General features: G+C 37.1%; 2 protein-coding genes across 3 annotated transcripts in view; both read left to right on the top strand.

The window, feature by feature from the left end:
- Positions 1-828: 828 nt before the first annotated feature.
- LOC133425402 (V-set domain-containing T-cell activation inhibitor 1-like) lies at positions 829-14,812 on the top strand. 2 transcript variants are annotated; one of them, XM_061716250.1, is made up of 6 exons: positions 829-962; positions 1,494-1,598; positions 1,749-1,820; positions 4,079-4,122; positions 7,605-7,928; positions 12,536-14,812. In XM_061716250.1, the coding sequence occupies exons 3-6, from the start codon at positions 1,804-1,806 to the stop codon at positions 12,634-12,636; spliced, it is 486 nt and encodes a 161-aa protein (XP_061572234.1). In that variant the 5' UTR covers positions 829-962; positions 1,494-1,598; positions 1,749-1,803; the 3' UTR covers positions 12,637-14,812. The 2 variants fall into 2 exon arrangements, with proteins under 2 accessions (XP_061572234.1, XP_061572233.1); XM_061716249.1 differs by having other exon boundaries at positions 1,692-1,820.
- A 1,618-nt stretch (positions 14,813-16,430) lies between these two features.
- The window catches only part of LOC133425137 (sentrin-specific protease 7-like), a 36,123-nt gene continuing 30,297 nt past the window's right edge, over positions 16,431-22,256 (top strand). The window contains exons 1-2 of the mRNA XM_061715817.1: positions 16,431-16,568; positions 19,650-19,758. Coding sequence (XP_061571801.1) covers positions 19,651-19,758 — 108 coding nt within the window. The 5' untranslated portion in view covers positions 16,431-16,568; position 19,650. The remainder of the gene's footprint in view (positions 16,569-19,649; positions 19,759-22,256) is intronic.

The raw sequence follows: 22,256 nt of genomic DNA, 5'->3' as shown, positions 1-22,256 counted from the left end.
TAATAACAGTAATAATAATAATAATAATAATAATAATAATAACAGTAATAATAATAATAATAATAATAATAATAATAATAATAATAACAACAGTAATAATAATAAAGATGAGTAAGTAAATAAATAAATAGAGAATAAAATAAATACATAAATAAATAAAACAGGTATGAGGAATAGAATCAGATGAATAGAAAACAATAAGGAAAGTTATAAATAAAAGGTTAGTCAGAGGAAACAGGGGAAAACTGTTCATAGTTGATTAAAAATATATTGCTTTCTTTGTTGTTTATCAAATAAAGAGATTTAATGAGAGAATTTAATTCTAGTAGAAACGGTGCAAATTTAGGAAGTAGCACCAGCAAATTTCTGTTTTTGAATAAAGAATTTAGCGTAAATAATGATAAAATTCAATAGATGTTCAAGAGCACGATCTTTAAGATAATCAAAGTAACAAATAATATATTTAATGTTAAGTAAATAAACAGATTTATATTACATATATATAAATATGAAATATATAAAAACATAAAAATTCTCCCTAATGGTTTTCTACCTTTGCAGAGCTACAATTTTACTGTGTTTTACTCCCTAAACCACTTCCTTGTCTCTTACCAGGCCGTTATTGTAAATATGAATATCAAATAAAGCAATATAATTGTTTTTGTTTCTCTTTATCGTATAATGTTCACAATGTGTAATGCATTCATGTCGTGGGTCGTGTATTTTGAAGGATCAAATACTCAACATCCCATATTATCCATTTTACACCGTGCAACAAATCATATGACAATATGACAAAACTTTGAAAATCCACTGTGCGCATGCGCATGCGGACTAGCAGGAGCAGATACTGTCATATAACCGGAAGAATTCCCGGGGAGATTCTTCCCGTCTTGAGAGATCCGCTCACATTTGACTTTAACTTTGGTCCCAGAAAGAGACATGAAGACCAACTGCAGCAGGTATGTGATTTAAAAAGTCAAAAGTAATATGAAGAAGTTTAGTTGTTTCAAACGTTAACCAGGTGAGGTGTCAGCCGCCGCCATTCCCACCTGGTGTAAAATCAGCCGCTCCTAAGTTTTCATTTGCGCTCCTATTCCAGTCTTTACGGTAAATGAATGAATCTGCTCAGAAACGTAAAGATATAAAGTTCTGAGTTTGAGGTAATGCAGATATGTTTTATAGATATAGATGGGTCTATTTAGATGGATACTTTATTTTCATCTTACTTTATTGGGTAACTTTTATTGATATCCAAACTTTACCGTAAAGACTAACGTCTCCGGTAGAACTTAAAACAACCCCTTAACAAGAACAACAGAAGAAGGAAACCCGGAGTACTAAACCTCAGGCAGAGAGGGTCGCTACAATATGATCGCTTCACCCCGCCCAGTGACAGACACAGACACACCTCCACACACATACACACACACAACTTCCCCCATTGGCTGAGTGACAGATGTGTATGCATAAAAACACTCCTGCTCCCACAGGAGTCACGGTCTCTTTGGGAGGAGGAGAGGAGAGGAGACGAGAGGAGACGAGAGGAGAGGAGAGCACATGCCACTGGAGAGACATTTATCTCACACACTGGGATGGTAACATTGAATAATAATGATACAATTCAATAGGTGTTCAAGAGCACGATCGTTAGGATAATCAAAGTAACTAATAATATGTTTAATGTTAAGTAAATAAACAGATTTCGGGACCACGCACTTAAGAGTGCTTCCTGAATTCCGGAACAGGACGTGCAGATTCTTCCAGTCCTGACTCGTCAGTGTTTTTGTTCCAGAAAGAGACATGAAGACCAACTGCAGGTATGTGATTAAAGATGAACATGAGGCTGAAAACCATGCAACGGTCAGATAAAGTAATGTGACGAAGTTTAGTTGTTTAAACTTTATCCAGGTGAGGTGTCTACGTCACTCCTACCTGCTGTAAAATCAGCCGCTCCTATTTCAGTATTTACGGTAAATGAATGAATCGGCTCAGAAACAGAAATATATAAAGTTCTGAGTTTGAGTTAATGCTGATATGTTTTATAGATATAGATGGATCTATTTAGATGGATAATTTATTTCCATCTTACTTTATTGGGTAACTTTTATTGATATCCAGTTTACCGTAAAGACTGGAATAGAAGCGACATGAAATTTAGGAGCAGCTGGTTTTACCAGCATGTAACGCAATCTACCCTTAAACTCACATGTTCCTGCAAGAAACGGAAATAAAGGGACAAATGTTGTTTTCGGGTAAACTGGATCTGGGGGACTTTAGTTTCAGATAATTAAAATACCTGAACCCTCTTATGGATCCAGATCTGTTTCTGAGTGAAGAAATTAAACTTTATGCTGCTTTCATTTTCTCTGAAACACAGAAACTGTTGAAATATAGACCTAAATACCCTAAATATTCACTTATTCAGCGTATTTAGTTGAAACGTTGCTGGTTAAATCGGCCGCTCCTAAATCTAAATGTGCGCATCTATTTCAGTCTTTACGGTAAATGAATGAATCGGCTCAAAAACATAAAGATATAAAGTTCTGAGTTTGAGTTAATGCAGATATGTTTTATAGATATAGACGGATCTATTAGATAGATACTTTATTTACATCTTACTTAATTGGGTAACTTTTATTGATATCAAAAGTTTACCGTAAATACAGAAATAGAAGCGCACATGAGATTTAGGAGCGGCCGATTTTACACGCATGTGACGCAATCTATCCTTAAGCTCGCATGTTCCTGCAAGAGACAGAAACAAAGGGACACATGTTGTTTTCGGGGTAAACTGGACTTTAGTTTCAGATAACTAAAATACCTGAACCCTCTTATGGATCCAGACCTGTTTCTGAGTGAAGAAATTAAACTTTAAGCTGCTTTAATTGTCTCTGAAAATCAGAAACTGTTACAATAAAGACCAGAATACCAAATAAATCCCCTAAATATTCACTTATTCATCAGGAAACTGTTGGAATATAGGCCAGAATACCAAATAAATCCCCTAAATATTCACTTATTCACCAGGAAACTGTTGGAATAAAGACCAGAATACCAAATAAATACCTAAATATTCACTTATTCATCAGGAAACTGTTGGAATAAAGACCAGAATACCAAATAAATACCTAAATATTCACTTATTCATCAGGAAACTGTTGGAATAAAGACCAGAATACCAAATAAATACCTAAATATTCACTTATTCATCAGGAAACTGTTGGAATAAAGACCAGAATACCAAATAAATACCTAAATATTCACTTATTCATCAGGAAACTGTTGGAATAAAGACCAGAATACCAAATAAATACCTAAATATTCACTTATTCATCAGGAAACTGTTGGAATAAAGACCAGAATACCAAATAAATACCTAAATATTCACTTATTCATCAGGAAACTGTTGGAATAAAGACCAGAATACCAAATAAATACCTAAATATTCACTTATTCATCAGGAAACTGTTGGAATAAAGACCAGAATACCAAATAAATACCTAAATATTCACTTATTCATCAATAAACTGTTGGAATAAAGACCAGAATACCAAATAAATACCTAAATATTCACTTATTCATCAGGAAACTGTTGGAATAAAGACCAGAATACCAAATAAATACCTAAATATTCACTTATTCATCAGGAAACTGTTGGAATAAAGACCAGAATACCAAATAAATACCTAAATATTCACTTATTCACCAGGAAACTGTTGGAATAAAGACCAGAATACCAAATAAATACCTAAATATTCACTTATTCATCAGGAAACTGTTGGAATAAAGACCAGAATACCAAATAAATACCTAAATATTCACTTATTCACCAGGAAACTGTTGGAATAAAGACCAGAATACCAAATAAATACCTAAATATTCACTTATTCACCAGGAAACTGTTGGAATAAAGACCAGAATACCAAATAAATACCTAAATATTCACTTATTCACCAGGAAACTGTTGGAATAAAGACCAGAATACCAAATAAATACCTAAATATTCACTTATTCACCAGGATGGGCATCAGTCAGGGAAGCAGGACTGAAATGTGTTGTCTGTGTTTGTCTGCAGATTCACACTTCTTATGATCCTGCTGGTTTTCTACCTGAACTCAGGTGAGTCTCACACATGTTCCACATGTTCTCCATGTTCTCAGTTTTCCCAATGTTCCACATGTTCTAAGTTAAAGACTACATGAAATAGATTGTGTATTCCTCTTTCATATTTACATTGGCCCGGTTTCCCAGATCAGTTAAGTAGTTCTTAACAGCAAAGAGCTTCTTTCAAACCTTCTTAAGGAGCCTGTGAAAGAAAATCGCGTTTCCCAGAGTTGCTCTTAGCTTAAGTATCTCTTTCATTAAGAAGGAAATGAAAGATGCTGCTGACCCAGTCTTTACAACCATCTTAGTGAACAAAGACTCACAGATCCAGCCGCGTCAGGCAAATCAATATCACACCAAGCAATGAGATATTAAAACAATGCAGCCCGCACAAATTTAGATTTATTTTATACTTTAGATTTATATTGTTTAGCATTCATTGGTGACAGCAAAGGGGGAAAAAAAAGAAAAATAAGGAATAACAAGTGTGTTCCTGTATATGCTTTATGCGCACAAATAAAACGATCATCATGAATATCATTTATTTGATAATTTGGCTGCTATACAGCATGTTCTCGCTGCAAATCAACCGCGTCACCGTGCGCAAAGCAGAACTGTTTTTATGAACGCATTGGTGCGTCAGCACTTCAGTCGCCTGGATGTGCTGTCGGACCGGGCTGTCTAGGCAGAGCCCGAGCCCGAGATGCAGAGACGTAGGCATATTAGGGCCAGGGCGGGCCTAGGCCCGCCCACTTTTTTGATTGGCCCAGGGCCCGGCCCGCCCTGAGAAAACTTGCAGGATTTTTCTCACAATTTTTTTTTTAATTATTGATATTTTTTATTCACTCATTAAAAAATATGCTTAACATTGACATTCCAAGCAAACAAAAACGTATAAAAATGTATTAATAATAAAAAACGTTTTATTCTCTGTCAACTGTTACAACGGAACTAACTTTAGCAATGATTTTCCGGCGAACACTGCGTGCTGCGCTCGCTGCTGCTTAATTTTGTTTTCAGACAGCGTACGCAATTAGCTAAGCCTTTGCAGTTGTTTTGACATTAGCTGTACCAGGGGGAATATTAAACACCAGTTGTCTTTTTTTAATGGGGGAAATGTGTTTGCAAATCAACAATGCTCAATTTTGTATTAAATAATATTACAAGCATAGCTACGCAATAGAAATATAATGATGTACTGTAGTAGCACTGTGTCAGTGTGCACTTGAGGACAGCAGGGTGCGCTGTTTCACTTAAATAGGTCATAGAATCATTAACCTTAAGGTTGTTTCTGCTATGCATTAGTGGATATTAGATTCATTTTTCCTCTGGCAAAAGTTGGCCCGCCCACTTTTCTTCAGGCCCGCCCTATTCAAAATGTCTGGCTACGTCCCTGCCGAGATGACAGGGAATTAGTGCATTGAGGAGCAGCGCTGCGAGTCTCCACCAGTGTTGTGCTAGTTACTGAAAAATAGTAACTAGTTACCGTTACTAGTTACTTCTTTAAAAAGTAACTCAGCTACTTAGACCAAAAAGTAATGTGTTACTATGAAAAATAACTTTTTAGTTACTTTAAATAAAAACATTATTTTAAATGCTCCCATTAATCCCCTCTAGCCTTCATTTCAGCAGGTCCTGTATGGATTTACATTGGGCATCGTGTTCTGCATTCTAAACAGTCTCCCCGCTTCTTCACTTCCTGTATCAATAACGTTGGTTGCTTAGCAACAAGCTGAGAACGGCCAATGAGCTTCAGCAGCAGCTCAAGAACGGGACTCTTTGATGAATCGTTCATTACAGTCCTCAAATATAATAATAACCAATGGTAGCATGTCGGTTCATAAGAATCTTTTTGCCCAGAAGAAAAAAGAGCGAAGACAACGACCCATAACTATTTTCTTCTCTTGAAAAAACACAGCTACAGCGCAGGGTTTAGGATAAAAAGACGCTACAGCGCGAGTCGGGATGCAGCGGCATCAGAAGAGCAGTGGAATACGTGCGAGGCGGTGCTGGTCTCTGCAATCTGAAGCCCTCTATAATTGTAAAAAGAATTTCACTTATCACGGGTTCTTTTTGGAACATAACCCCTACGAAAAACCAGGGATTGCTATAATTCCATGTTGCGAAACTCGCCCGCCATGACCGTCATGTTTTTTAACGCACACACACACTACGTTTCCTCTGGTCTCCGCGTGCGGGGAAAAAAGCTTCACTGTAGCCAGAAATAACGGAGTAACGCACCTTTGGTAACGGTAACTGCGTGACTGAATTTAAAAAGTAATGCGTTAGAGTATTAGTTACTGCAGAACTAACGGCGTTACTTTAACCCGTTACTAAATACGTTAGTCCCAACACTGGTCTCCCCGCTGTGTCTCCAAACATCCGCAAATACAACGTTGATAAATGCAATAGTGAAAACGCTCAAGCAGCTAAATGAACTTCAGAATTAGTAGAATCAGCAATTGTTTTGAGAACAGGCAGCCCCAGTAATTTTCCGTCTGCCTTTCAGTCTCTGGTCATCATCAGCGACTCCAATCAGATGAATAGTGATCAATCAATTCCGGCCAAGCTGAGTTCCCAGCTTCTCCATGTTGTTATCCATCTTGTTGATGAGCTCAAACCCCCGCCAGCCTGCGGTTCTGCTCGAGAATCACATCCAGCTTACGCGCCTGCTCCCCCAGCGTAAAAGTCAGAGCACTGATCGCTTTGCTTGATCCATCTGCCACGTCCGGCAGCTTGGAAAAGTGAGTGAAAGAGGCCGCCGACGACTTACGCATTTGTCGATACATCAGGAAACCCCGACCTCCGATCAAGGATATAATCAGGAGAAATCCTGCTATCATAAATCCAAATATGTAGGCATCTTCTACATCCTCGATTGACATTATCGCCATACACAAAGGCTTCCACGCCTTGTAGGAATCCATTGTGTATCCAGCAAAAAACATCCCATCGGGGCAGGAGGGCTCCCTTACCCCCTGACTTCTTGTTGCAAAAATGTGGTCAATTGTGCTGAGAGACCAGTTAATCAATTCCATGATTGTAGTTTGGGAGGAGTGAAAAGAAGGAAACTCTGTAGACGAGACAAGCAAGCAGTAGCAGGGCAGATAGATAGGGAGAGGGAGCAGAAAAAGCGCCTTCGTCGAGAGCCGTAAGTGGAAGGAATATGCTCATTATATCATTCAGGCCGTGGTATACGCTCATTATATCATTCCGCGTTGGGCCAAAGAACCACGGCCCGTCGTGATGACTTGCATTTTTTCCCTGCCATTTTGAGAGTGGATTTTTCCAACACCAGCGCTAGCGCCCGTATGTTTCAACGGGTTGAGCAGGTGACTTATGAACACCTTCCCCTGAACAGTGACGCGGGTTCGATTCCAGTTACGGCATATTTTGCCCCTCCATCACTGATCACTGCTGCTTCAGATGTGTTGATGATGTCACAGCCTCTGATTGGTGGACAGGTGTAATGATGTGAACTTCCTGTCCTCCCTCAGTGAGCTGCTTGGAGTCAGTTGAAGGTTTTGTTGGAGGAAACATCAAACTTCCCTGCATCTACGATGAGTCTCCAGCAGCAGAAGAGTGCAACGTGTTTTGGATAGACCAAGATGACTTGGTTGTCCTGGACATCAAGACGAGTTTACCAGATTACACATCTCAGGACGAGAAGTACCGAGGTCGAGTGTGCAGCTTCCCTGAAGAGTACGGGAACAGGAACTTCTCCATCTTCATGACGAACCTGCAGAAGAACGACACGGGCATTTATGATTGTTACCTCGCGACAATGTTGTATCGTAGGATAGTTGACCTGACGGTTTCAGGTAAGTTCAGAGAGAATGTTGTGAGGAACATCTGTATGTTCAGTAGGGCTGCAACAATCCGTCGACGTTGTCGACAAAAATCGATAATCAAAATTGTCGACAATGAATTCCATTGTAGACAATTGTCGCCAGAAGTGTTTTTCCAACGGAGTGAGGCATCTCACTTCAATACAATCTCTGTCGAGTCGCGCATGCACGACAGCGTCTCAGCAGCTACGGGTAATAAAACTTAAAATAAAAAGTTTGGGAGCATTTTAGCCTCGATACGGTGAATAAAAAGATACTTGCAAGGTTTGCAAAGCCGACGTTGCTTTTAACGGGAGCACGTCGGTAATGCATTTGAAGAGAAAGCGAAGTGTTGAACGAAACAGACTCGCCTTGGTAAGATATTAAGCGTATTTTGTAGGGGTGTAACGGTACACAAAAATCTCGGTTCGATACGTACCTCGGTTTGGAGGTCACGGTTCGGTTCATTTTCGGTACAGTAAGAAAACAAAATGCAAAATATAAACGTGCTAGTTGTTTATTACACACACACAAAATAACATTGGCTCTACGTGTGCCGGCACTAGGACCCCGCGGACGCCTGGTGTGTGGTCGGGCTGTGTTTTCCTTCATGCTTCCCTGCAGCGTCTCATGCAAACACAAACACACGGACCTGCAGAAACATTTCTTTATATCATGTTGTCTGTCGCCCGCCATATTTTTTCTTTTTTTGGCCAGCGCCAAAGTTGGCTAGCTACAAACTCTATACATCCCATAATGTATAATAATATGCCCACGCTCTCAGCAGCGGTACTCGTGTCGTTAAGGCTGATTTATGGTGCCGCGTTACACCAACGCAGATCAGAAAGACAGAAAGACAGTTTCTTCCCGCAAGCGGTTGCTCTGATGAACTCCCACAAATAATAAGTCTCAGAGTAACCAAACACGTGCAATAAAAATCATCCAGCACCCTCTTTAATAATCATGTCTGCCGCACTCTGCTGCACCTCTCACTTTTGTACTTCCTTTTGTATAATTTTTTGTATTTTTTGTATAATTTGTCTGTTAAAATTGTATATAGGTTATACTTATACTTTATTCTTATACTTATTCTTATTTTTATTCAGAACTATCCTTCTTTTATCACTACCTCAAACTGCTGCACCTTAAAATGTTAAAATGTTTATATGTATATAGTAATACCACATTTGTTTATTGTTTATTTGTTTATTGTTTATTTTTTTTTTACTACCAAAGAGCGAAATAACCGAATCAAATTCCTTGTTGGACAATGTTCGAACCTGGCCAATAAAGCTGATTCTGATTCTGATCCTACGGCGTAGGGTACGCGGCCAGCAGCCGTACGGTGCACGTCGCTGCGTACCCTACGGCGTAGCCTACGGCGTAGCCTACGCCGTAGGCTCTACGTCGATTTAACGCCGAACCATAATTCAGGCTTTACTAGGCAACGAAGCAGGTTGACTCCCGTTGCAGAACAGCGCTGCAGAGGCTCCTAAACATAAATGATCATTGTTTTTTTTTTTTTTTAGGCCTGGCGGGGGTCTCGTTGGCCTAGCGGCCCCGCCAGGCCTAAACAATGGTAGGGGAAACACTGGACTTGTCACAATTATGTGCTTAGCTCTTTAGTTCTTCATTAGTTAGTGCTTTTTTCTTTAATCTTAACACTTTCTCGGTGTGAGCGCAACTGCAGCAGCGCTCTGCTCCACAACGTGCGGTCCTCTACTTAATATGTCCGTGTGGAAACTCGTTCGGTACGCCTCCGTTCTGAACCGAACACGCTATACCGAACGGTTCAATACAAATACATGTACCGTTACACCCCTAGTATTTTGGCTTTAAAAGAAAGCTTTAACGTTATGCCTGACAAAGTATTAAATTAAGTCAGATATTTGGAGAAACTGCGTTTAGTGTCTTTGGCGCGTCTTGGGAGAGAGACGCACGGGATCGCAGTCAGTCAGAAACTCTTCGTCCACAGATATGTAATGGCCAAGCCATTCATTTGTTAAATTAATTCGTTTCATTCTAAACTGTTTATTTTATGTTATTTATTAGTATTATTTGAGCCTCTCACAGCTACTCTCGTTGCTATAACCTCAATCACATATAGCCAGGCACATCAGTGAAACCATCGTTCACTTTGTGAGACAAGCGCCAAATTTTGCACAAAGTGTGTTCTAGTTCTACTTTTTCAAAAAAGCCCGTTAGCCACGCAAAAAAAAAACATGGCAACAATATGGCTGCCGTTTTCCAAAATGGCCGCCACAAAAGCCGCTTTTATGTGTTTTTTGACCTCACAACGTGTCACATCGCATTATGAGCTTCTAGATCGGCGATCATCAACATTTTTTATAAATGTTTTTTTTTTTTAGATTTTAATCCGGTTAAAATTTAGAAACTTCATTTCTGATTGAATTGCAACAGAAAACAGATAATATTAGTCAAAATTGGTCCACCATCTTGAAAACTGGAAGCCATATTTCATTTGTATTGACATCATGACTTGATATGGTGTCAGAGGGATTGCCAATTCATGGATAGAGAGTTATCTTGCTGACAGATTTCAATATGTTGAGTTAAATAATGATAAATCAGAACTAGAAAGAGTCACCTTCGGTGTCCCACAAGGTTCAGTGCTAGGTCCTAAATTGTTCATATTATATATAAATGATATTTGTAAAGTGTCTAAAATAATAAATTATGTCTTGTTTGCTGATGATACAAACCTTTATTGTTCAGGGAAGAATTTGGAACAGCTGCTGAATGTGGTGGAAGGAGAACTGAAAAATGTGAAGGTTTGATATCAATAAGTTATCATTAAACCTAACTAAAACTAAGTTCATCATTTTTGGCACTAGAAAAAAAAATAATCATATAACAATTAAAATTAGTGGTATGGAAATAGAAAGAGTATATGAAAATAAGTTCCTGGGGGTAATAATCGATGATAAACTTAGCTGGAAATCACACATAAATAGTGTAAAATCAAGAATGTCTAAAACCCTAGCAATAGTAAATAAAACAAATTATTTTTTCTGTCAAAGAGCACAGTTTTGGATGTATAACTCACTCATAGTTCCATACATGACTTATTGTGTGGAGGTTTGGGGTAACACCTATAAAACTAATACAAACCCTATTTTTCTATTACAGAAAAGAGTGTTAAGGATAATTAATAAAACCGACTATTATGAACCAACAAATAATCTTTTTATTAAATATAATATCTTAAAATTCCATGATATAGTAGAGCAGAAAACTGTTTTATTTGCCTTTAAAGCAGAAACTGCTTCCAAACTGCATTAAGGACCTGTTCCAGATAAAAGAAACCTGCTATGACCTGAGGGGGAAACTCATGTTTGAGACGACGACAGTAAGAACTAATATTAAAAAGAAATGTACATCAGTTAAGGCAAAAGAAATTTGGAATAGTTGTAATAACAACCTAAAAATGTGTCGCTCTATCGTCAAGTTTAAGAAATTGTTTAAAGAAAATATTGTAAATAAATATAAAACACTATAATTATAAAGTATACTATCAAAAACATTCTAGGATGTGAAATGTCAATTTTATATTTTGTCTTACTTATTTATTTATTTTTTTTCTTCTTTATGTATTGTTTGTTTTCACTGAGTAAAAGATAATGTCTCATATTTTTTTGCTGATCAAAAGAAAAAAGGGTAGGCACTATAAGCTACGGCTTCAGCTACACCTTTTCGGCAAAAGAAATGTTGATTTTTTTTCTCTTCCTTTTCATCTTGTTCTGTACAAGCCGAAATAAAGATAAATTCATTCATTCATTCACATCATATAATTAGTTTTGCCAAAACACATGATAAAGATTAAAATATGTTCAGCAATTCAAGTTCTACACCGACAACCTGGTTTTAGCTTTAGCTTCAGCCATCTTGAAAAACGGACGCCATCTTGGATTTTCAGGTGGCTAACGGGCTTTTCTGCATAAGTAGGTTCTAGGCAGTGTTCATGCAAAAGTTGGTGCTTGTCTCACAAAGTGAACGATTCTCCTGAAAACCTGAGTTAATTTCCCCTCACTAATAATTGATGCAGCGAAAAAAGGCTTGTGCGTTGATGACAATGATGAATTTGCATCTAACTCTCAGTCAGGTGCTTATGAACTGTCAATCATCCATCAAACTCCACAATGATCATGTTAACATTAAATCAGATAGATTTGTCTGGACTTTTCTCTTGCTGGACGGGAGAAGACACTAAATCAATGCATCTTTATTGTGCGCCGTGCGGGCATGAATTCATGAGTTTAGCGGGAGGGGCGGGAGTGGAACACACGTTGAGGGCGGTAATGGTCAGAAATTCAGCAGGAGCAGGATGAAGAAAACAGTCCCGCTATATCAGGGCTCTAGTGCATCTTTCTAGTGTTTATTATCATTTGCCACATAATTAATGCAACCTCATACGAAATTAAAAAAAAAAATACTAATTATCCGATTAGTCGACTAATCGTTTAAATAGTCGGTGACTCGTCGACTATTAAAATAGTTGTTAGTTGCAGCCCTAATGTTCAGCAGCTGCTCTCGTTCCAGGTGATAAACTGACCACTGACCACGTGGTCTCTGTGTTTCAGATCCTGGAGGAACAACAACTGTTTCTCCATCAGGTGGAGCAGCAGGACTGAAGGAACTCCCACTGGTCGTCCTCTCTGCTCTCTGTCTGCTGCTCTGCTGATAGAAACTGCAGTCGGGTTGGACCGTCAGTGTCACGACAGCTGCTACACATCTCTGACAAGAAGAAGAAGAAGAAGAACAAACGTATCACTGAAGAACCCAGTCTGTTACCACGGTTCCAGTCCAGTTACTAATATAGTCGTTAAATTATGGAGCAAACACATAACTCAATCTGACTCTTTAGAAACCAAACATAATGATGAAGGACTTTATCTGCCGTAATCAAAAATAAGTGAAGGAATACCTGATGAGATAGATAATGACCGTCTGTTCGTCAATTAATTTATCCATTACTGCATTTATTTGGACTTCTGATTATATATACAATACCTTTCTTTAGCTACTTTATTCATCCATCCATCTTTTTGTGGGTTCATGTCGTAGGAACAATAGGACGTTTCCATAAAACCTTCCTGGGGTGCAGGATCCGAGGAAGGGCCTTAAAGGATCAAAAGTCCACTTGTGTACTCAAACATGACAAAGTTTTTACATGTTCATTTTCATTTTTCTTCATGTTTCCCAGGCTCATTGAATGCACCATTATTATTTCGCAAACCTTGCAGAGGTGCTACGTGAAGTTACCCGAGAGTGGAAGATTGGCGACAAGAAGCCGGCGTTGGTCACAGACTATGCAGGCAACATGATACTGGCTGGGTCAGGTGCAGAAATGAAGCTACGGTGTAGCTACGGAGAGCCTAGCATAGCCGCTAACCTACGGTGTAGGTTTAACGTAGAACCAGAATTCAGCCTTCAGACAACTGACACCAACATGAATGTATATTTTACTCCTGGAAGTGTCAGTGTTTATACAGGAGCTTGTGTTGATTATCCCGCTAACAGGTGTCTCTGTTTCACTACCATCAGGTTTATTTTCCATGTAGATGATCTGCAGATCCTCTACATTTGTCTTTATTTGTATATTTGTGACCCAGAAGAACCAAAGACTAGAAATGCAGCAGTGAACACGTTATTTATTGTTGTTAATGTCATGTGTGAGATTCACCACTGGACTGCTGCCTTCTGCTTTTTGTTACTTTGTCTCGACTTTTGTTTTTACAATATTATGTTATTCTACATTTCAAAAGAAAACCCAGCCACATGTGGGGATTGTCAACAAAAGGGGATCAACTAGATCAGGGATCAGCAACCCACGGCTCTTCTGCGCCGCCCTAGTGGCTCCTGGAGCTGTTTCTATAATGTTTGATCTTTTTTTTTCTTTTTTCTTTTTTTTTTTTCCTTTTTCCTTTCTTTTTTTAATCTGGACATTCCGACTTTTTTCTCAACATTTTGACTTTTTTCTCGACATTTCAACTTTTGTATCAAAATTTTGACTTTTTACCTCAACATTTCGATTTTTTTCTTAACATTTCAACTTTTTTCTCAACATTTCGACTTTTTTCTTAACATTTCAACATTAATCTCAACATTTCGACTTTTTTCTCGACATTTCAACTTTTGTATCGAAATTTTGACTTTTTACCTCAACATTTCGATTTTTTTCTTAACATTTCAACTTTTTTCTCAACATTTCGACTTTTTTCTTAACATTTCAACTATTTCTCGACATTTCGACTTTTTTCTCGACATTTCGCATTTCCCCATTTGTCTTCATTCTAATTCTGATACAAGACTTTTCATTTTTTGTATTAACATTGTATTAATTTTTTGTGTTTTTGGTCCAATATGGATCTAAAACATGTTGGGTTGGTGATTCTCTGGACTAGTCCTGAGATGATTCCCAGTCTCTTGGGGAGTGATGGGTCTGAATGATGTCATTAATGTAAAAGAAGAAGCAGGATATTATTGTGATAAAGGAGGTTTATCTCAGGCTGGTGAACGTAGAACAGCAACTTCCTTCCTTTATTAGTCTGTAGTTTCTGCTGCTGCTGCCTGGACCTGCTTTATTGATTTTATTGGTGAACCGTTTGTTACCAACAGTCGTCACGTTGTGAATGACCCTTTTTTTTCTTTTTAAATGTTGAAAGTCTGTTATGTGCAATTGTGTGTTTGTTTGTATGTCCTTAAGCTGCTGTCATGCCTTTTAACTTGCCCCTAGATAGTGAATTGAATTGAATTGAATTAACAAGCAAACTAGTGTATTTTAAAGCCCACCTTTACTGTATTTCCAGATATATTTGTAAAGCCTCAGCTGGATCAATAAATTCATTCACTGGAAACTGTTCTGGTCTCCATGTCTACATTTCACACCGATGACAACTGTAATTTTCTAACTTTCATCAGATAAAGTCATAGAAAGCAGCGATGCATAAGTTCCAGTTTGGACTTTTAACAGTCAGACATTACGTGACCCATTACCAGGTTAGTGCTGCCCCCTGGTGGCTTGGTTTATAAATAACACCCAAAATTAACTTCCAACCAAAAGAAACAAAAACACCATCATTGGCTCCAACACAGAAGAAAAAAAAGAGGAAACAAGATGAAAAAAGAAAAAAAGAGGAAAACAAGATGAAAAAAGAGGAAAAGAAGGTGGAAAAAAGAGGAAAAAAAGAGAAACACAAGATGAAAAAAAGAGGAAAAAAAAGAAAAAAAGAGGAAAAAAAGAGAAAAAAAAAGAAAAAAAGAGAAAAAAAAAGAAAACAAGATGAAAATAATGGGAAAACAGAAGAAAAAAGTGGAAAACAAGATGAAAAAAAGGTGGGAAAAAAAGAGGAAAAAATAGGAAAAAAAGGAAAACAAGATGAAAAAAAAGGAACAAAATAGGAAAAGGAGGAAAAAAGGGAGGAAAAACAAGAGGAAAAAAAGAGGAAAAAAAAGAAAAAAGAGAAAGGGGAGGAAAAAAGATTAAAAATAGGAAAATAAGAGGAAAAAAAGATGAAAAAAAAGAAAAAAGAGAAAAGGGAGGAAAAAAAGAGGAAAAAAAGAGGAAAACAAGAGGAAAAAAAGAGGAAAAAATAGTGAATAAGCGAACTAAGCGTCTGCTTCGTGCCCACTGGGGGTCGCCAGAGAGTTAAAATAATAAGTATTACAGTCGTTTATTTAGATTTTTTTCTCCCTAATTTTACCAAAGCTTTTGCTCATTTTTACATAGTTTTCAGAACTAATTATTTAACTTAATATTTGATTTTTAAACAATTTTCGTCACCTTGTTTCAGGTACCTCTGTTCATTTACATCATTATTATATTATTAGTATATTATATACTAGAATAAAGTCGTAATAATACGAGAATAAAGTCATAGTATTACTAGAATAAAGTCTTAATATTATGATAATAAAGTCGTAATATTACTAGAATAAAGTAATAATGAATAAATAAAGTAATATTAGGAGAATATTATTTATGAGAACTCTAACAGGAAGAGCTTCTTCTCCATGTGTTAAAATGAGACATATTGAGCATATTCTCGTAATATTACGACTAAAAATAAATAAATTAATTAATTAAATAAAAGAAATGCATAAATAAATAAAAACAAATAAAATAAATAGATAAAAACAAAAATAAAATAATAATAAAAAGAAATAATAAAAAAAAAATAACTATCAACTAACAATCTTGTGTTTTCAAGGCCTGAAAAGTGCTTGAATTTTAGTTTAAGTGCTTGAAATTGTAACTCTCTTTCAACAAATTGGGATCAGACTGTATAGTTTAGTTATTACAAGGAGAAATAAAACCAGTTATGACTTTATTCTCGTTTTTGTCTCGTTTATTTCCAACCCTAACAGGACTCCTCTCCACCAGCAGGTGTCGCCACTTCTCCGTGAAGCCAGCAAACCCGCAGCAGAAGAAGAGCGGAGTGACGTCATGACGCAGAGCGACGTCGGTGACGTCACCGTGTGTTGTTCCATGGAGGAGCCGGTTCAGTTCTGGTGAAGGTTTTTACCTGGTTTTACCTGGATTTACCTGGATTTACCTGGATTTAACCCGGTGCAGCTACATGGACCGGACCTCAGGAACCTCCAGAACCTCAGGTACAGATCCGGTACAGAACCAGGAAGGTTCCGGGAACTAAAGAACCAGAAACAGCAGAGAATTAACATTTTACCGCTGGTTTGATCAATAAACCGCTAAAACCCTTGAATATATGAGGCTTAAATCACATAAATATGTGTTTTTTATTAATATCAGTCAAAATTAAAGGATAAAAGTTTATTTTACTTCATAAAAAGCAGAATTTAGATCAATAAAACTACGATGCTCCAATTAATTAACACCTGTGAACCTGTGGACCAATCAGAGACCAGCTGCAGGTCACGTGGTGCTGCTGGACTTAGGACGTTGTAAATAAATTCTAATTCCTTGTGTTGTTTTTCTGTCATCTTAAAAGTTAAACTTAATTTGATTTATTTTTATTTTTTTAATTTTTTTAAATTCTTTTATTTTTTGTCATCTTAAAAGTTAAACTTAATTTTATTTATTTTTATTTTTTATGTTTTAATGTTTATTTTTCTTCTTGTTCAAAGTTAAATTTATTTTATTTTTTTTTTATTTTTATTTATTTTATTAACATACAGTACAAACAACAACAAAAGACATCGAGTTACAATGGTGTGTGTGTGTGTGAATATAATTACAGTAAATAAATAAAGAATATTTGAAAAATACATAAATAAATAGATAATCATATAGAGTGATATAATATAACACGATATAATATAAAGTAATATATGTAATACTATAATAGCGTATAATAGTATAACATAATTTTTATAATATTATAACATATAACAAAATTATTTCACCATACTACAATATATAATAATATAATAAAACATCCCATTAGATCTCATAACATAATATAATAATACACTATAAAACAATATATCATGATAATGCCAATGATCATTATTATAATTAGAATTGGTAATATATGTATTATTGCAATGAGGGGCGAGCAGGGCCTTATACAGTTAAAAACAAGACATAAAGAAAGAAATAACACGACAAACATTAAACTTTACTGTCTGGTTCAGTTCTGCAGAAACCAGCCGAGAAATTAACACTTTTACCTTTTTAAACTTCAAAAACCCTTTACAATATCACGCTTAAACTCACATAAATATCAGGTTTTTATTAATATCAGTCAAAAGAAAAGGAGAAAAGTTTGTTACTCCAGAAAAAGCGGAATATAGAATAATAATAATAATTATAGCAGCCTCACACCTGTGAACCTGTGGACCAATCAGGGAGCAGCTGCAGGTCACATGACTGCTGGTTGAACTTAGGACGTTGTAAATATGTTCTATGTCCTTGTTTGTTAAACTACTGGGTAATAAACTTGTTTCTGGTTCTGAAGCAGCTATATATATATATATATATATTTTTTTTTTTAAATTTATTTATTTATTAACATAAAGTGCAAACAACGTCAGAAAACGACATCAGTTTGTGTGTGTGTGGATAAGGTGATGAAAGTATATACATAAATTGACAATATTAAGTCGAGAGTAAGTAAGTTAAACAGATAAATAATTATCATATAGAGTGGTGTAGCACTATATAATATAGAATAATAATATGGTTCTGAAGCAGCTCTAATTCACCTGTAAACCAGGTGAAGCTGCTGCTGCAGGAGTCGTTTATGTCCAGGAGTTTAGAAAATAAACTGCTTTAAATCTCCCATAACTTATAAAATGTGGTCCCTTTTTAAAGGGATTATTTAACACTTAAACGTTAAACTTCCAAACCACCAGTTCTGGCATTAAAAAAAAAAAAAAAAAAAAAAAAAAAAATATATATATATATATATATATATATATATATATATATAATGTATTAGTATTTATTATTTGCTATGACATTAGAAAGACTTCTAACCAACAGTAGTGATAATGATCAGATTCCTCCACCCACTTAATTCTGCTTAACTCTGAACTTAACTAAGTTTATCTGTAGAACAATTCAACACAAGATAATTCAAAGTGTTTACATCAACATTAAAAGCAGCAAGACACAATTAAACAGTAACAAGTTAATTAAAAAGGGAAATAGAAATAAAAAAAAATACAATACAATGAAATAAAATAGAATATAAACAGTAAAGTAAATAAAATGAGGATAAAAGAGGTAAAATAATAAAAAGATCCAGCATGGATTCTGGTCCAGGACCATCAGGTCTTTGTAGAACCAGCAGGAACATTTTAAACTCTGGAAGTGATTTAATATGTCTTCATATGGAGATTACACTCCAAGTTCTTCATCTAATGCTAAATTACCTTGAAATAATGAATCTTGAACCTGCAGAACCTTTAGAACCAGTTTAAAGTAAATGTCTGATTATCAGAGATATTACCAGCGTTGTTAAAATGCATAAGAATCTTGTTTAATGGTTAGTGACAGATTACTTTACTCATTATTATCATTTATTAGAAATATTCCTCAGGTATTAAACCAGGATGTTCCAGCTCTGACTGTCTTAAATATATAATAATAATAATAATAATAATAATAATAATAATAATAATAATAATAATAATAATAATAATAATAATAATAATAATAATAATAATAATAATAATAATAATAAACCACCAGACATGAGGATATTTATAGTTTTAATGCTGGTAAAAGGACGGTTGTGTCCAGGGCCATGTATTGATTGATTGATTGATTGATTTATTTTGTACATGTAAAAAGACAACAATTAAAAGAGAAGATAAGAAAACAAAACAAAAAAATACAAAGAATTTCATCCTTTAACACTTAATATCTTAATTCACATGTGCATAAAGGAGCAGGAAGAAATGTAAACTTATTTAAATCAATCACTGATCATTTATTAACACGTATTTATAATAACTAACTACACTGTAATTATACTCACAGTTACCTATACATACATACACATAGTTGAGTATTTCTATATATTTGTACACACATGCCCATATCAATATGTATATAAATATGGACGTATTTCAGAATAAGGGACGACGACAGAAGCAATGAAATTAAAACCATGATATAAAGTACTGACGGCTTTAGTCTCCTCTGCTCTGATCATGAATCCAGGACTTCAGGTGTTGCATGTTTCTGACTAAAGTTTGGTGTTCCAGGATGACGTTTCCGTATAAAATCCCCAAGAAGACTCCAGGAGACCGAGACTCCGCCCACCTGCACTCATCACCACTGTCCCGCCTGCAGAGCTCCACCCCCCAGGTAAAGGTGAGAATATTACCTTTATAACCTTTATTAATGTCCTGCAGAGCTCCACCCCCCAGGTAAAGGTGAGAATATTACCTTTATAACCTTTATTAATGTCCTGCAGAGCTCCACCCCCCAGGTAAAGGTGAGAATATTACCTTTATAACCTTTATTAATGTCCTGCAGAGCTCCACCCCCCAGGTAAAGGTGAGAATATTACCTTTATAACCTTTATTAATGTCCTGCAGAGCTCCACCCCCCAGGTAAAGGTGAGAATATAAACTTTATAACCTTTATTAATGTCCTGCAGAGCTCCACCCCCCAGGTAAAGGTGAGAATATTAACTTTATAACCTTTATTAATGTCCTGCAGAGCTCCACCCCCCAGGTAAAGGTGAGAATATTAACTTTATAACCTTTATTAATGTCCTGCAGAGCTCCACCCCCCAGGTAAAGGTGAGAATATTACCTTTATAACCTTTATTAATGTCCTGCAGAGCTCCACCCCCCAGGTAAAGGTGAGAATATTACCTTTATAACCTTTATTAATGTCCTGCCGAGCTCCACCCCCCAGGTAAAGGTGAGAATATTACCTTTATAACCTTTATTAATGTCCTGCAGAGCTCCACCCCCCAGGTAAAGGTGAGAATATTACCTTTATAACCTTTATTAATGTCCTGCAGAGCTCCACCCCCCAGGTAAAGGTGAGAATATTACCTTTATAACCTTTATTAATGTCCTGCAGAGCTCCACCCCCCAGGTAAAGGTGAGAATATTACCTTTATAACCTTTATTAATGTCCTGCAGAGCTCCACCCCCCAGGTAAAGGTGAGAATATTACCTTTATAACCTTTATTAATGTCCTGCAGAGCTCCACCCCCCAGGTAAAGGTGAGAATATTACCTTTATAACCTTTATTAATGTCCTGCAGAGCTCCACCCCCCAGGTAAAGGTGAGAATATTACCTTTATAACCTTTATTAATGTCCTGCAGAGCTCCACCCCCCAGGTAAAGGTGAGAATATTACCTTTATAACCTTTATTAATGTCCTGCAGAGCTCCACCCCCCAGGTAAAGGTGAGAATATTACCTTTATAACCTTTATTAATGTCCTGCAGAGCTCCACCCCCCAGGTAAAGGTGAGAATATTACCTTTATAACCTTTATTAATGTCCTGCAGAGCTCCACCCCCCACGCAAAATGCAAAAACGCACGCAAAAATGAACGCAAAAACGCACGCAAAACGCACGCAAAACGCACGCACACAAAAACGCACGAAGAAACGCACGAAAAAACGCACGCAAAATGCACGAAGGCACAAAAAAAACGCACACAAAACGCACGCACGAAGAAACGCACGAAAAAACGCACGCAAAACGCACGAGCGCACAAAAAAACGCACGCACGAACGCACAAAAAAATGCACGAAAAAACGCACGCAAAAATGCACGAACGCACGCAAAACGCACGCAAAAACGCACGAACGCACGAAAAGGTGCACGCAAAACGCACGCAAAACTAACGCACGCACGCAAAAACGCACGAAGAAACGCACGCAAAAATGCACGAACGCACGCAAAACGCAAAAACGCACGAAAAAACGCACGCAAAATGCACGAAGGCACAAAAAAACGCACACAAAACGCACGCACGCAAAAACGCACGAAGAAACGCACGAAAAAACGCACGCAAAAATGCACGAACGCACGCAAAACGCACGCAAAAACGCACGAAAAAACGCACGCAAAATGCACGAAGGCACAAAAAAACGCACACAAAACGCAAAAACGCACAAACGCACGGAAAAACGCACGCAAACACGCACGCAAAACGCACGCAAAACGCACGCAAAACGCACGCAAAACGCACGCAAAACGCACGCAAAACGAATGCACGCACGAATGCACGCACGCAAAACAAACGCACGCACGCCAAAACGCACGAACGCACGCAAAAATGCACGAACGCACGCAAAAACGCACGAAAAAACACACACAAAACAAACGCACGAACGCACAAAAAAACGAACGCAAAACGAACGCACGCACGCAAAATGCAAAAACGCACGCAAAAACGCACACAAAACGCACGCAAAACGCACGCAAAAACGCACGCAAAAACGCACGAAAAGACGCACGCAAAACGCACGCAAAACGAACGCACGCACGCAAAATGCAAAAACGCACACAAAATGCACGCAAAAACTCACGAACGCACGAAAAGACGCACGCAAAACGCACGCAAAACAAACGCAAAACTAACGCACGCACGCAAAAACGCACGAAGAAACGCACGCAAAAATGCACGAACGCACGCAAAACGCACGCAAAATGCAAAAACGCACGCAAAAATGAACGCAAAAACGCACGCAAAACGCACGCAAAACGCACGCACACAAAAACGCACGAAGAAACGCACGAAAAAACGCACGCAAAATGCACGAAGGCACAAAAAAACGCACACAAAACGCACGCACGAAGAAACGCACGAAAAAACGCACGCAAATCGACGAGCGCACAAA

The sequence above is a fragment of the Cololabis saira genome, chromosome 24, assembly GCF_033807715.1.
Source record: "Cololabis saira isolate AMF1-May2022 chromosome 24, fColSai1.1, whole genome shotgun sequence".
Classification (NCBI taxonomy): Eukaryota; Metazoa; Chordata; class Actinopteri; order Beloniformes; family Belonidae; genus Cololabis; species Cololabis saira.
Note: the sequence above shows the minus strand (reverse complement) of the source record. Positions and strands in the feature narration are given on the sequence as shown.

Excerpts from the sequence above, each read along its gene's own strand:
- LOC133425402 (XM_061716250.1), top strand. Across the intron at positions 4,123-7,604 it reads GGTTTTCTACCTGAACTCAG|TGAGCTGCTTGGAGTCAGTT; the intron begins GTGAGTCTCACA and ends GTCCTCCCTCAG. Across the intron at positions 7,929-12,535 it reads AGTTGACCTGACGGTTTCAG|ATCCTGGAGGAACAACAACT; the intron begins GTAAGTTCAGAG and ends TCTGTGTTTCAG.